The sequence below is a fragment of the Vidua macroura genome, chromosome 4 (genome assembly GCF_024509145.1).
Source record: "Vidua macroura isolate BioBank_ID:100142 chromosome 4, ASM2450914v1, whole genome shotgun sequence".
NCBI classification, from domain to species: Eukaryota; Metazoa; Chordata; class Aves; order Passeriformes; family Viduidae; genus Vidua; species Vidua macroura.
This window is the reverse complement of record NC_071574.1, coordinates 61,544,643-61,557,283: the sequence shown is the minus strand read 5'-3', so window position 1 is coordinate 61,557,283 and position 12,641 is coordinate 61,544,643. Positions and strand designations below refer to the sequence as shown.

General features: G+C 40.3%; 1 protein-coding gene across 4 annotated transcripts in view; it reads right to left on the bottom strand.

Moving 5' to 3' along the window:
• Nucleotides 1-12,641, bottom strand: part of EVC (EvC ciliary complex subunit 1) — a 49,031-nt gene that overhangs the window by 7,882 nt on the left and 28,508 nt on the right. For all 4 annotated transcript variants that reach the window (XM_053975144.1, XM_053975145.1, XM_053975146.1 and 1 more), the window contains exons 12-14: nt 10,772-10,984; nt 3,371-3,480; nt 2,561-2,771 (exon numbers count right to left, since the gene is read on the bottom strand). In XM_053975144.1, coding sequence (XP_053831119.1) covers nt 2,561-2,771; nt 3,371-3,480; nt 10,772-10,984 — 534 coding nt within the window. The remainder of the gene's footprint in view (nt 1-2,560; nt 2,772-3,370; nt 3,481-10,771; nt 10,985-12,641) is intronic.

Here is a 12,641-nt window from a genome sequence, read left to right as displayed (position 1 = left end):
GAATGTTACAGTTTTAGTAATAATGTAATTTACAGAGGAAGTTTGTACAGTCATTTGACACATTTGTCATTGCAACAAAACTACAGCCTCTGTCATGTTATGTAGAGTAAAAGCTGCATCCTGTCCTATAGGTCACTTCTAAGTGATATGTTCACATGTATGTGAAATATCCTGAGTCCAGTAAGGGACAGTTGTGGATGCCTTGATAAACTGCACAGGAGCAAGGCAAGTACAGTTATACATAAGGTATACTGGCACAGTTGGTGTGATCTACCTGAGAAAAACTTGGTTTGCTCATATTTGGGAGTACCAATACCCTTGAGAGTACCAATGGCCCTTGGGACAAGTCACGAAGGTGTGTAATAACACTTGAAAACCATTTGCACAACATCCTCTGGTGGTGAGTTCTAAAGCCTCTCCATGTATTTCTTAATTTTGAACCTGCCATCTGGTAACATTGCTAGGTGCTCTCTTCTTTCATTAGAAATGTGAAAAATGGTTCTCTATTCACATATTTGATGCCAGTTTTAAAACCTATGATATTCCAGAAGACATATTTTTTAGGCTAAAGAGTTCAAGTCCTTTGAGGTCTTTGGACCATCCTTGCCTCCATTTTTGTGCATGAAAAGTGCACACTTTTCATCTAAGCTCTGTTTAGTGAACAGTAGTATCTGATTACCAGAATGGTCTGTTCTGTCATCCTTAAGTGTAGTAGTCTGCCATAGAGGGCCTTCTATTCTGTTGCTGATGTTTTTCTTATATTTATACACTCAGTTAAGGCTAAATAATATTAAAATATTCTGGAAGATCTGATAGTACCTATTTGATGCCTTCTTGGAAATAAGAAATGTAAGTAGAAACGGAACATTCATCTGTAGAAATATTCTTATTAATGCTGGGTTGTTCTGACATGTTATATTTATAGCTAAGACTTATGTTCTTGAGGTTTTTGAGAAAGTCGGAATGTCATTCAACCGTTTCTCATTTATTTTAGAGACCCAATGTCATGTGATTATGTCCAAGCTAGGATTCATTAGTCATTTTACATTCTATATAATCAATAGCTAGACGTGACATTGTCCACCAGTATAAAACTGGCCCAAGCAAAAATTAAGTTTGGGTAAAACAACACAATATATCTAAAAATCTGGTTGAATGTCTGCAAATTAACCTCTTCCTGAACTCCTTATAGATTGGTTTTAGTTTTGGAGGTTGTTTGTAACATGTTTTTTCTCTCTTGACTTTTCCCAATTCCACACCTATGCCCTACTTTTTCAACAGCAAGAATCTTGCATGTGTCATTTTAGGCACTTCCTTCTGAGATGGGTTTTAGATGGACTTTGAAAGAGGCTGTAATGGAGAGAGGCCATAGGAACAACAATACCTGAGGACATTTCATTTTCATTAGGGAAGGCAGTGATTGTATCAATTAATATCTCCATGTGAGCTACGTGAGAGGGAGTAATGGAAAGCAAGAGGAATGCAGTGATAGGCATTTGTATTTTATTATTTTATATTTTATTTCTTCTGAAGGTTAATGAGTTTTTCAGATTTTCAAACTTAAAAGAAACTGCTTCAATTTATATTTTTCAAATATGAAAACAGCAGGACACAGATTTTCCTTATTCCCCTTCCATGTGGAGACTGAGGGTTTGTATGATACAAATCAAAATTAGAGGGGTACAGAATTTTACCTCTCAGCTAATTACACAGCAACAGCATGGAGCACAGAGCTGCTGTTTGACGGGTTCAAGCCATATGTGCAGCAGCAGTGGGTTGGGCAGAGCTACAACTGACACCTGCTGGGAGGGTTGTCTGAAGTTGAAATATGAAATGTGGTGTTGCTCTACATAAATACCCAATATAGGTAATTAAATAACCAACAACACACTTACTAGATCAACACTAAAAACCAGTCACAAACAGGTGTGAAAGCACCCTATGGGAACATCATGTGTAAAAATCCTTTAAACTTTCTTTTGTCTTCTTGACCTACAGTAGCCAGATAATTTGGGAGGATTGGGAACTGATGCTGATCTTCTTATGGACAGAGAGAGAGAAAAAAGAATGAAAAATTATGACAGCATAGAAGAACTTGATTGGTGTGGTAGGAGTAAGAATTTCTCCTAATGCTCCAGTAAGAACTTCTCAAGTGCATATTACGATCTCCAGCAGGTAGGAGAGATCCAGGTTAGTGGGAGGAGGTTCTCTTACCCTGAAGCAGTAGCTTTGCAGAAGTCCTTTATATATGTTGGCATCCTTGCCTTCTTGCATTAGCATTTTCATATAAAGAAATTGCTAAATAAGCTTGCTAGGACACTCAGTAAAGTATAAGGGATTTTAAAATGTCTGCTCAAACTACAGCAGGTATGCTCAGGGACCTCCTATGCCAGCAATGTGCACATTTTTGACAGAGAATGTTTTTCTTTTTCCTTGGAGCTGGAATTTTTTTTTTTATTTGGGGGGGGGGGGGTGTTTAGATCAGCCATGAGTACTTCTAATGCCAAATATCACAGCTTATGAGACCTCTGGAGACAACCCACCTGGACACTGTACCTACCACTGCCTTCTGTAACTGCCACTGGTCCTCATCGTGGCACAGAGAGGATCCCTTCTGCAGGGTGTGTTGCTCTCTCAGCTCCTGGAGTGAGCTCTTCTTTCTGGACAGTCGCATGCGTGCCAGGGCTGCCATTCCAGCTCTTCGCAAGGTTAACCTTCTGAGCACTGAACACAGCAGAAGTCGGTGCTTTTGCAATATATAGCTAACAGACCTGTAAAAAGGACCATTAAAAATCCATCAGTGAAGCTGCTTGCACACCTGTGTTCAGCAAAGTCATTGCTTAAAGGTGACAAGAGTTATTCTTCACTCTGTGCAACGTTTTTGAACAAAGCCTGCCTTGGAAAGCTGCTCAGGTGTAAAGAATGAGGACTGCTGTGTTACACTTCTAGTTCTGTCACACTGAAGTTAGATTAAAATGAAACCAAGAAGTAAAATAGCTAAATAACCATCTACATGTTGCTGGAACGAACACTTTATCTTGCAGAAAATGCAACTCCACTGTGACATAGGGAGTGCAGAGAGAGGCTGGTTCAAGACTAGAGACCACTCACAAACACAACAGATACTCACAAAGCACACCAGTGGCAAATCACATAAGACTATTTTTTCTAATTTCCAAGAGTCACGATATGTCTATTTTTTTTAATTTGCTTTTCATACCCTGACAAAAAACTAGACCAATTGCCTCCCTGTCTGAAGGTGCTAATAATCCCTCAACACTGCTTTCCACAATGTAATGTACACAAATTTTTATCTGGGCATGCAACAGTGAAATTTTACCCCACTGCTCACGGATGAAACTGTGCTTACTCATCACTGAGGCATCCTAGCCTGCTCACGACACCTTGAATTATCTTCTCTTGTTTTTCAGACAGGTGCTTTTGCATCACAGCAGACAGAGCATATTCTGTTATCCAGAGCTAAAAGCAGGGAAAAGAATTACAAATATAAGCTACTCTGATTTCAACCAGTCACTGCATAAAGAAACAATAGTTTATTCTGCTAGAAAAAAAACATCCCTTGCTTTCAAAAACAAATTCATGCTGAATTAAAATTACTCTACTTATGAATATTTTTTTAAATTATCAAAATCTTAAACAAAACTCACTGAAAAGAAAAGCGTTGCATTGGTTTGCATCAGCTCAACTGTGTCTCCTACAGATTTTTTGGTTTCAGCAACAGAGGAACAAGAAAAAAATAACAATATGGCACAAAATACTGCACTGACTCCTATCAGCAGGTTGCAGTAGATTTTGTATTTGTTTTTTTTCTTTTTACTAGTAGAGAATGTAGTTTTGATTTTCACTAAACAAAATAAAGGTACCATCTTCCATCACATTTCTGTCACAGTAAACAGTGATAATAGTTGGAAATGGAGATGATGTGATTAGGTAAGTATATGGACTGCAAGTTTACAGCTCCTTCACAGTGATATTTAGATCAAAGAATTTAATCTTTAAATGAATTTTGATGGATTTGCCATCAGACTGTAACTTTTGGAGATATGGACTTAAGATTTTGTTTAGTACATTGCCAGTATTTAAGGAATACTAAGTCATAAGATGAAATATTTGCAAGGCTTCAACTCTTACTGTAAGATGAAGAGTATATTTTAGGCTACTGACATGAATAAAAGCAGGTTACCTGCAGATGTATCTGAAGCCCTAAATTAAATATAATACCTAGGGTGTCTGACAGTTTCACTTTGTGTTTCAGTGTCATTCAGAACACGAGGACTAAATTTTCAGTTATGGCAGACAGGTAGGTTTCACTAGATCAGTATGTCCAGCAAAGGATTAGATGTGTCCTGGTTGCAGGAGGGGGTGAAGCTTAGTGCAGTGTGGGCACATCCAAGTTGTTATTCTATACCACTCACATCATACATGTGGGAGTGGTTTTGGGGTGAAAATGAGCACACTCCTCAGAAGTGGGCACCATTTTGCCTCTCCCTCTCCAGCAGGAAGGTGTCAGCATCAGCCGCTGCAGATCCAGCCCCACCGCACCCCTGCTCCCACTCCCGCTGCCTCCGGAACGCAGCTGCAGGACTTGGTGCTGAAAGGACAGCGGCAACAACGCTCACCAACAGCAGGGCTGAAGTGACAGAGGCAGCCACGGGGGAAGGACCGGTGGGATCGAACCCCATTCCACTTGAGGGGACCCCCACTGACAGCAGCTGAGCTGAGCCTAGGCCAGCTGAGCTGAGCTGAAGGAGGTGGCAGAATGGTTGGAAAAGCGGCAGTGACCTGCAGGACCAGCACAGTGGGGCAGGAGAAGCAGCAGCACAGACACCTGTGCAGAACTGAGCCCAGCAGAGCAGCAGCAGAGCCTGACTCATGGGATTTATTTGTCACTGGCTTCCACTGTTTCAGGATGGGTGGGGGGGGGTGGTGGGAAATGTTAGCCATGGAAGTTCCCTTGCCATCCTGCCTTTGTTCCTTATGGCCATGTAGGCAGTGAGTGGGAATGGTCTCCATATCCTCTTTGTCTGGGGAACCAAGTGGACATGACCTACAGGGAGCATCCACCATCTATTTGATTTTTCCCAGTGGTGAGGTCCTTTTTGCTGGGAAAAGCACCTTCTCTTCTTGTACACCTTTGCTATTAATATTGCTGTTGTTATTGTGCATTTCTTACTCCCTGGCTTTGTGCTTTCAGTAAATTGTTATCTCAATCCATAGTCTCTGCTTTTGCCACTCCCTTACCTGAACAGGCAGGGGAAGGGGAGTGGCTCATTTGCAGTTTAGTTACCATCTGGTGCTAAAGGCAGCACAAATGTATAATTGCACAATTGTTAGTGTTAGAAATTAGGAGTGGTACTGGGCCTCTCTGCTGGATATGTGTTCTTTCATTGGGAAGCAGTGAACTGTGCAGGAGAGAGGCTTTCTCTGTGAGCACAGAATGAACTCCCTTTGGAAGTGCAGAGAACATCAGAAACTTCATTTTGGCTTCAAAATAAAAATGTATTTCTTTCATGGCTAGTGCCTTCTCTGTGGAATACACAGTGACACATCTAACTGACCTCTCTTCATGTAGAAAACCTTACCAAAACACATGTTCCTGAGCAGGATGCCTGACAAGGATGGGCAGGCAGGCAGTCAACAAGTGACAGATGGGAAGAGTGCAGCTGAGCATGAGAAGCACAGCCCAAAAGACTGCATGGCACTGGAGACCCACTAGGCTGCTCTCGGCAAGAGCCTCAGATGTACCTGTGTAGCCAGATCTCAACTGATCTGAATCTAGGTGAGTCTGATAATCACAGAGCACAGCTGAGCACAGTGTCTTCTCTGACTTCATGCTGCAAGCATTAAATTAAGGTCTATCAGGTCTTCAGGTATCATCATGACAGATGGCAAAGACTTGCTTGAAGTAATAATTGTTATCAGCATTTCTCTTTAGCAGCTCTGTGGATTTAGCTCCTAGGTTTTCACACCTCTCTGCACACGCCTTGTAGATCCATCACATTGTGTACTTTAATGTCTCTTTCAGCAGCTCAAAGAATGTCTGAAAGCAACCTTTTACTTTCCAGAAGTAACTTTATTTTCAATGAGAGACTAGCTGTGGTTCAGCTGTGGGTTTCCATCATTTTTGGAGACCTGGTTATTTACTGAGAAGTTGCTCTTGAAGGGCAAGTCAAACAGCATGAGGGTATATATCACCAAGAGACAGAACACAGGAGATGATACCTGAATTGCAATTGGAATGGTAAATGATATAATATTGCAGCCAAGAACCCAAAATATAGCACTTCATTTGCTATTAGTATATCCAATCCAAAAGTATATCCTATCACTGTCAGTGATAACAATGACAGTGCTTCTTGTAGTTCTTTTCTTCTGTTTATGAAGAAACAGCCTAGTTCTATAGTAGTGAGGAGCTCCTTATAAAGAATGAGTCCCCTTTTCAATTAAGAGTGCATTGAGGTAGTCCATATGCAGAATTTATAAAATGACTCTGCACCTCCCTGATGCCAAGGGGAAACTGAGAATACAGCAGAAATTCCTCCAGCACACAATTATTAAACTGAAAACTAAAAGTATCTCAGTCATGTAAGTAGTAAGAGAACAAGAGGGAAGAAGGAGGAATCATTACACATTTATGATGAGAGGATAAATAAGGAAGATTGAGAATTAGACCAAATACTAAACCAGTGTTTCGTCTCAAAAAGGCCATTAGGAAGATGATTAAGATAGAAAGGATCTGCTGGAATAAACAGGATACTGTATGTTTAATTGGAAACAACACCTAGACAGCTCACTGGGATGGGCTAGCAGAGCTGGGTATTTTCCACCTCCAAAATACATGAAGACCTCACACAGAGAAGCAGGAATGTGACAGTAAAGATTCCCTAAGGATGTTGAGGCTGCTGGCATGTGGTTGAAAACCAGCAAAACAGAAACAACTACTTCTTCAGGCCAGGTGTCAAGGTCAGGCTTTGTGCTTACACCAATACTCACCAGGCACGTCTCCAAGCTTCCTGTTCTTGGGAACAGCCTTACTTTGCTCAAAGACAGGTTGTATGGAGGGGACAAACTCATGCTGCTGCACAAACTTAGGGGCTGGAACGGAGCTCAGGCTCTCTGATCCCTGCATTCAACCAGTAAAACTAGTGATAAAAATATGGTAAACGAGGGAGTAAAGCTCTAAGGAATGTCTGGCTTCTTGAACTGGTATTCCAATTGTTATGAAAAAATTAACCAGCGAAAGTGATAAAATGCCCACCATGTCAAAACTGGTAAGCAGGTGCCAGTTCAACTTTCTGGGTGACAAGCAATGATGTGGGAATGGATGGAAATCTCATCCCATTTTTATTCTGTAGGCTTCCAAATATTTTGCTTCTCGGTCTCAAGTGCATTACAAGATCTTCCGAAGCACTGCTGAACTTAAGTATTACCCTCTGGCAATAAAGGTGAGGAATATGCCTCTCCTTTCTGTTTTGACATCTTTAGTACAGATTATTCAGGGAATGAAAGGAAAGTGATTTCTCTGTCTCGGCCTGTAGATGGGGTGTGATGCACACTGACTGCCAAGTGAGTCTCAGCTTGGTGCAGAAATCATGAATTAAGGACTATGTGGGAAAATGCTCAAGATTTATTTTCACTAGTCATTTATTCCCATTTGCCTCACGCATATCCTCAAGCCTACAAGGCAAAGTTATATATGAAACTGATTTTTTTCTTTTCAGTTGTAAAAGTGTTTCTTTTCACCCAAAGGACATCATGTTCCAGACATGTATAAATGCTAGGAAAGATCATCTTAAAAAAGGTGGTTCAAGTGAAAGGGAAAAATGTCTTTTAGAGCCACTTTGAAAAGCACACATAAATGCCCTGGTGAAAAGTTTTCTAGCGTTAAGACTTCCCAAGCCTGTAAAGAAGGTGTCTGTGTAACTCCTAGCATAGCACATTTATCAAGAGGCAAATGAAAGACATATTTGCTGCTTCAAAATGCCTGACAATTTAAAAGGCCTGTCAACTGACATAAATCAATGTTGATTTATGAATCTTTTGTCAAACCCAGAACTCTAACGTTTATGGGATCTCCCAAATGACATAATCATCTGGCACAAGTGTCCAATATCTCTTCTTCTTAAGGTGGGAAGCAAGTGTTCCTTTTTGTAGGATGCAAGTGTCAGATTATTGCTTAAATGTTCATGCTGCTGTTTTATAGTAGGAAAGGGACAAGAAATGCACATTGCATTTGAACATAATATAATGCATTATGTTTTTCAGACTCATGAAAATTTACCAGCCTAGATATGGTGGAATAGCTATCTCCCTGCATGCTCCCTTTGGAGATAAAGCAGATTTTTTTTCCAGTTCAAATCCTTTCCAAAAAGCCACAAGCATTAAGTTAAAAAAAGGTACTTAGGCTCCTGCACAGAATATTGTCTTGAGGAATGATAAGATGATTTTCTCACTAAGAGAAACTCTTATATCTTCTTGGAATTTATCCTGCAGAATCACTTGTCCTTAGGACACCTCTGTCTGCCACTCAGGAAATTTTTGTATTGAATAAAGCCCAGCTGCAGTGCTGGTGACTCAGAGACCAATGGGAGAGCTCTGTCACTGCTAAGTTAATTCCTCTATAGCTCTATATCTCAGTAGTTACTGTTAATGATGTCAGCAAACCCTTTATTTTTTTTTTTCCAGCTAGGAAGTCATCTGCTTTACAATATGCATGCTAAGGTACACAAAGTGATGGAAAGTCAATGTTCTAATTTAAATAACCTATGCTAGGCATGACCAGAACACCTGAATTCACATACAATGAATCCATCACACAGTGCTGCCCAAAGACCTACTATCTAGCAGTTGAGTGCTGGAGATGAACTAATCCTTTAAATCCTTTGAGAAAAATTCCTAGGGTATGGTTTCTCCACTCAACAGTGTGCCCAATGATAGCAACAGAGGAATGTACAAACAGCATTTTTGGACCAAAACATCAGACTTGAGATGTCCCCGCTCTGCGGTGAGTCTCTTACTTGTTAAATGCATCCTCTCCAGCCCTGAACAACGGCTGAGGTTCAATGGGACAGTGGAAGGGCCACAGCAGAGGTGCCCTAATGTGCACTCTGACATGGCATTATTCACAAGCTGCACACCAGAACCTCCTGCTTCTCTGTGTTTTTTTACCTTTTTTACCACCACATTGCTTAGGGCTCTGTGTGCTACAAGATGTGCTCATAGCTCACCTACCAGACCAGGCTGCTCAGGCCATGCACATACAAAGACAGGCAATTTGTGCACCCTTGATGAATGTGAAGATGAAGAGCAAGGTTTAAAACTGACAAGTCAGGTATTCTAATCCAATCCTTGATAAAAAGTGGCAAAATAATAAAAAAAAAAAAAAATTGAGGTCAGACATTGTTTCATTAATCACTGAAAGTACAGGTATGCCAAAATCAAACACTAAATGCCACCCAACAGTCCTAGAAAATACAAATGTAACTAAGCACATAAGCAGACCCACTGGCATTAGTGGTTGTAACAAGCACGGTTTAGTTTAGTTTGCTAAATAGCCCTGTGACACCAAAACAGAAAAAGAGAATTGTTTTTCAGAACAGGTCAGTTACAATAATGGAAATGTAAAAAGATCAGGGAGGTACATGTTGCATAACTCCAGATTAAGGAAAATACAGAAGAATAAAAAGAAATGTCTCAACATTTTCAATGACAAATTTTACTTTTGTATTTGCAAGGGTGTTCTAAACCCACTGGTTAGGAAACAACTCTACCAGATTTAGTAGGGAGCCCACAGTTTCCTGAATCAGGGTTTTACAGCAGAATCCTAAATGCGAGTGGGTGAAAAAGTTGAACACCTTAACGCTGTTTGCAATAATTAGGGACTTGCTCAGTACCTCATTAACAATGTACTGCATTGTCTAGGCACTTTGGAGAATGAGGGCAAGGGAAAGTATGATTCTGTCAGTGTTAAAGAAATCTGCCAACCTTTTTTTTAAGAAGCTCCAATTACTCTGTACCTTTCAGCACACACTTAACATTTAGGAAAGGACACACCTTTGAATAGAGAAGGTCTTTCTTTAACTAAGCTGTGTTAGAAGCAGTGTTAACAGAGACACAGCACTGCATAAATAAAGTGAAGGCATATTTGAGCCCCAGTCTGATGCTAAAGACACCTGTCTCAGAATTTACTCTTGTTTTCTCCTCTGGTGTCAATGCCCCCTGTGGTGGGCACACACAGAGCAGGAAAGCTGGATGTGTGTTTTTCCACCTTTGCAGAGTAAAGTTTATAAAAGTACGTATCGTATGTTTCCAGTTATTACAGTATTAATACATAAAAATTAGTAAGAAATATTTATCATTACAAGGCTTCCCTGCCTGTAAACTGTATTTATATTACCCTCTCCAAACAGACCTGGTGAAGGTTTTTTTGAAATATTTCTGTAGATGCCAAGAGTTGAGGACATCAGACAGCAGCCTTGCCAGAAAGTGTTTATGTGCTGACAAAGCTGTCAAAACACTGCGGACAGATGTTCAGTAATTACTCTCTGACTCCTCTATGCAAGCCTGCATGCACAGCATACATATTCACTCCATGTGGCAGATAAAACTGCTCCTCCTCAGCCTAGAGATGTGTCTGGACCAGCTTGTATATTTATACACTAAACACTCCCCACAAGTAAGTACCTTGATAATTTTTTTCTGTATCCCATTTTTGAGACACTGAGATCTCAAAGCATAACACGGATCTTACTTCTTTTTCTTGCAATAGCTGTTCCTGGAAAAGCTTCCAGCGTCTCTGGCGGTGATTCTCCCATTTCTCCAGCTGAGGGACCAAATTCTCCTGCCATTCTTCTTTCAGAAGCTCACATTCTCTTACAGAGAGGCTGGTCACCACAGGCAGGGTCTGAAGAAACAGCTCCGTCACCAACTCTGCTAAAGCATGGGAAGCCTTAGAGTACAGCTCCTGAGAGAGGCACAGAGAGGGACAGAGAGAAACAGGTGACAAACGGAACCCCCAGCCCTTTGGAGATGCTCCCCTGCATGTTCCATGACTGATGCCAGTGAGGGAACCATGTGAATACACTGGGCTGGTGTCCAAATCCTAGAGCTAAAATCCAATGCCAATAAGGCTTGAGTTAAAAAGACCAGGTTTTGTAGATGGAATAACAAAATGTTTTGGTTCAAGCTGTACAGGGCATTTAAAGTGCAAAAGTGGCAGGAGAATGAGACCCTGTGCCCTAACTGTTGCTCACATGTGACTGCAGTAGAAAAGAGTATCTGGTTTTACTGGCTACAGTGATGTGTTATAAAAACACCTATATTGAAAGTTGCTGCGGAAACAATCTGGTGTAGCACAACACCTCGTAGGCACATCTTCTCAGGTGCTGATATGAAATGAATGAAGAAAGAGGGAAGAGTTAAAAGGCATGGTACGTCTTTTAGCTAGACAAAAGCGGCATTAGTCATGTCAGTAGTTGGTACTTCAAAATATGACACTCTTCAATGCCTGAAGAACAGAATTATTCAAATTCATCCTGATGCAGAATAATTTCAAGCCTAGGAAAACAAACATCTTCTGGTGGTTCTAATGAAACTAGTCCTATATGAACAGTCTTTAATTGCTGTGACTGTTTCACTCACAAGAAGCGTTGGGGTGATTTAGTCAGATGGCATCCAAGCTAAAAACTCAGTTCTAGTTTCGCTGTCAAATACACAGTGGTGATAGGAGCTGTGCTGGCAAACTGGGTGCCATTTGAGATAATTTCTGGGCAGGAGTGGGGACAGGTAGCTTTCCCAGATGAAAAGGGAACAAAACCACTCTGGAAAGTCACATGGACACTGCAGTATTCCTGCAGGAAGATGAGCTATTTTTGTGTAAGCTCTGCATGATCCTACCAGTCCAAGAAGCTTTACTGCCTTGCTGGGCTTGCTTTCATTGCAAACCAGTGTTAACCCTCTTGAAAACACATATATATCTTTCTTTTCTTTAAAATACTGATAATATTTTTAAAAGTCTCTTAAGGATTCCTGTTAAAAGAACAAGTCAGGTCTTCTAGATGCTGCCTTCTTTTAAATACAAGTTTAATTACAATTTCTTAGATGATCAAAATCTAGAACCTCTCAACAGAAACACAGGGATATTTATCTAGACATCAAATATGCTTGTCTGCAGTTCATAGACAAAAGAAGTTCTAGTGGATTTATTTGGGGGAGAGCATACACTGCTATAATGTACTATTGTGTAAGAGCCCATTTCAACTGCTAGATATTGAATTATAAAATACAAAATACTAAAAAATAATAATAATAAAGTGCAAGGACAAGAACTCAGAAATGAAGATCAGAACTTAGGTTGACTATGAAATATAGTTCTGTGCCCCTATAATGATACATTTGGGGTTCATATAATGTTTCCACAGCACCTTTATCTGCTCCATGTTTAGGTTTATGAATACCCTTTAAACTGATTGATTTCTGAAAAATATTTTAATATTTCTCATTTACTGTAAAATATACAAGCTGTGCACTGAGTACTAAATTATTATTTTCCTCCTATGATCCTTCTAGGATGCTAATCACCATAATAATTAGCTGTTTCACAAACAATAAATAGTTTAACA